At 41.9% G+C, this 2,712-nt stretch overlaps 1 protein-coding gene across 1 annotated transcript; it reads right to left on the bottom strand.

The window, feature by feature from the left end:
* Nucleotides 1–459: 459 nt before the first annotated feature.
* Nucleotides 460–1,942, bottom strand: LOC104607696 ((RS)-norcoclaurine 6-O-methyltransferase-like). The gene is made up of 2 exons (XM_010273389.3): nucleotides 1,050–1,942; nucleotides 460–839 (listed from the first exon to the last, which is right to left on the bottom strand). Exons 1-2 carry the CDS (start codon nucleotides 1,800–1,802, stop codon nucleotides 537–539), a joined length of 1,056 nt encoding a protein of 351 aa, XP_010271691.1. The 5' UTR covers nucleotides 1,803–1,942; the 3' UTR covers nucleotides 460–536.
* Between the last annotated feature and the right edge of the window lie 770 nt (nucleotides 1,943–2,712).

Genomic DNA, 2,712 nt, shown 5'->3' with positions numbered 1-2,712 from the left:
CTTTAGCCCGATCCATGGCCTGACTTGGCCAAGGCTTGGCCCACGGGCCAGCCCAACCCGCAGCACGGCACAAGCTCGCATGGCTTGGGCCATGGGCCGTGTCGGGCCAACCCCCAAACTTTTCACAGGGGAGGGCGGCATGACCCGTAACAGCCCGCGGGCCAGCACGGCATGGCCCGCACTTTGTGCTGACTGCCCACGAGTCATGACCGGCACGACCCACTTTACACCTCTAAGCGTTAATAAATTAAAACCCACTTTACACCTCTAAGCGTTAGTAAATTAAAACTTAGAATGGTCAATCTCACTTGGGTAGGAGTTGGTAATAGGTAGTGGGAATTGCATAGATTGATTTGATAATAGATAGTCAAGAAAGCCATCATTCAGTGTTAGTCACAGATATGTGGAAAAAGGAATGGTCATCGTGAGCCTTGAACCCATCCCATACACTAATATATATGCAACCAAACAAAAGCTAAATATTATTAGTACTGAAGAAGAAGAAGACAAGTTGCTGGACCGGGGGAGGGGGGAGGCTAATAAGGATAGGCCTCAATTACAGAGTACTCAACGTCAGCTACATGTGTAATCTTATATGCAGGGAACCCTGCAGCATTAAAAAGCTTCTTCCATTCTGCCTCAGTCCTCTCTTTTCCTCCAGTGTTGAGCATCATGTCCAAATCCGTGCTTAGTAAAGTTTTTGTTAAGTAGGGATGCTTAGATTCCAAATCTACTACTGCGTCGGCGATGATAACTATTCCACCCTCTCTAGGCACTGATTCTTTGCATCTCTTTAGAATTTCAATGCATTGACCATCACCCCAGTAATGGAGGATGCACTGAATCACAGTACAAAAACAAAATATCAGTAGAAATTACAAACAGTGAATGCTGAAAATTATAGAAACTTTAATACTAGTAGGGCTGCAAGGCCAAACCCAACCCAATCTGACCAGAAAAAGGGGAAGGAGGGTTTAGTTGGGATGAAGATTGGATTAGGATTAGGGTTGAATAATGTGAAGAGATTGAAACAAACTCAACTTATTTACCTTCAATAAGATGGCATCGGCACTGGGAATGTGTTTGAACATGTCGCCTGAAATCCGGTCGACCTCAGGGTAATCAGGGGAGTCGGCAATGACATGAGGTAGACCATAAATTGTACATTTTAGGTGGGGAAAGGCCTTGGCAATGGCTCCCATGTCAGTTCCAGAGCCTCCACCAACATCCACCAACGACTTAATTCCTTGGAATACATCCTTGAAGTCTTGAATCAAGACTGATGTGAAGAGCCTGGTATCATGAACCATTGATTCATTGAACAACATACTCTTCTCCAGATGATCAGCCATGTATGTCGATATGCTCTTCCCTAACACCTTCTCAAAAGTTGTCTCCTCGCCATCGCCGGCCAAGCTATCCTTGAGATGGTGCCAGGGTGCTATGAAATCCTTGTCAGTGATCCCAAATATGATTGACGCCAAGCCCTTGTCCTCCCACCATTTTACAAGCAACTTAGCCGGTGGAGCCAGCCCATATCGAGCTTCGCCATCTAGGGTTTCCTTGGTGAAGAGCTTCATGTGCACCAAGTAACGCATTAACCTGTGCAAGTGGTCGGTGTTGACCGACTTCAGAGGAATTTGAGCCCCCAGTTCAGAGAGCGTCAAGGGTTCTCCCTGCTTATGGATTATGTCTGCAATACCCAGCTCAATGGCACATCGGAGGACTAAAGTGTCGGCAAAGCCATAGACGAAATTCCAGATTTTAGCCTCGGCTGCTTGAACTTCCTTCTGATTTTCCATTCTCCTATCTCTACTCTATGCCTGCATGCCTCTCTTTCTTTTTTCTCTCTCTCTCAGGTACAAGTGCAAGTAGTCACGGTGTTCCCTTTGAATGTTTACAGTTCAGTCTGATAGGAGGAGGTCTCCAATGTAGTAGACTACATCCATTTACATTCCTTCCTTTTAACCGCCCACGCGCTCATGATGTTGAAGAGCAAGAGGCACGTGGGCACTCACCACATTTGCTCGTGAGTGGTTCTTTAGCTTTAAAACGTCACGATTCAGTACCCGATTAATAATTTTATTACGAAGAATTAAGGATTTGAGAATGTTAATTTTTTTTTTTAAATTTGGATGATTGATAAAGAAAATTAAATGATATTTGAAGGATATTTGTGTCTTTTCAAATTACTTAATAATTCCTTAATGGATTGATTAAAAGTTTGGGCACTAATTATCACGTTTTAAAGTTCAGGGACCAAAGTGGTATTAAGCCCAAAGTTCAGGGACTAATTACATGTTGAATTTCTGGTTGTAGATTCAATTAATGCTTTTCACCTCATTTAAACCCCTTTCATTAATTATTATATTTAAGGAATTAACTCACATTTTATCTTATTAAATTCTATATTTAAGTTATTTTTCACTAATAAATGCTACTATTTAGATCTATATAAGAATGGCAATGGGGCGGGGATTATATTCCCCATGCCCGATCTTGATTTTGAAATTAACCCCCATCCCTGTCCCCAATCCTCGTCGAGGATAAAATTTGTCATCCATCCCCGATCCTCGATGGGGATGGGTTCCCCACAGGGACCCAAATCCCCGAATTTTTTTTAAATAACAGTATTTTTTTGAAAAATAAATAAATAAATTAAATTATAAATAATGTTTTAAATATATTTTGATATATAAAAATAATATAATA

The sequence above is a fragment of the Nelumbo nucifera genome, chromosome 2 (assembly GCF_055504915.1).
Source record: "Nelumbo nucifera cultivar China Antique chromosome 2, China Antique-T2T, whole genome shotgun sequence".
Lineage (NCBI taxonomy): Eukaryota > Viridiplantae > Streptophyta > Magnoliopsida > Proteales > Nelumbonaceae > Nelumbo > Nelumbo nucifera.
Note: the sequence above shows the minus strand (reverse complement) of the source record. Positions and strands in the feature narration are given on the sequence as shown.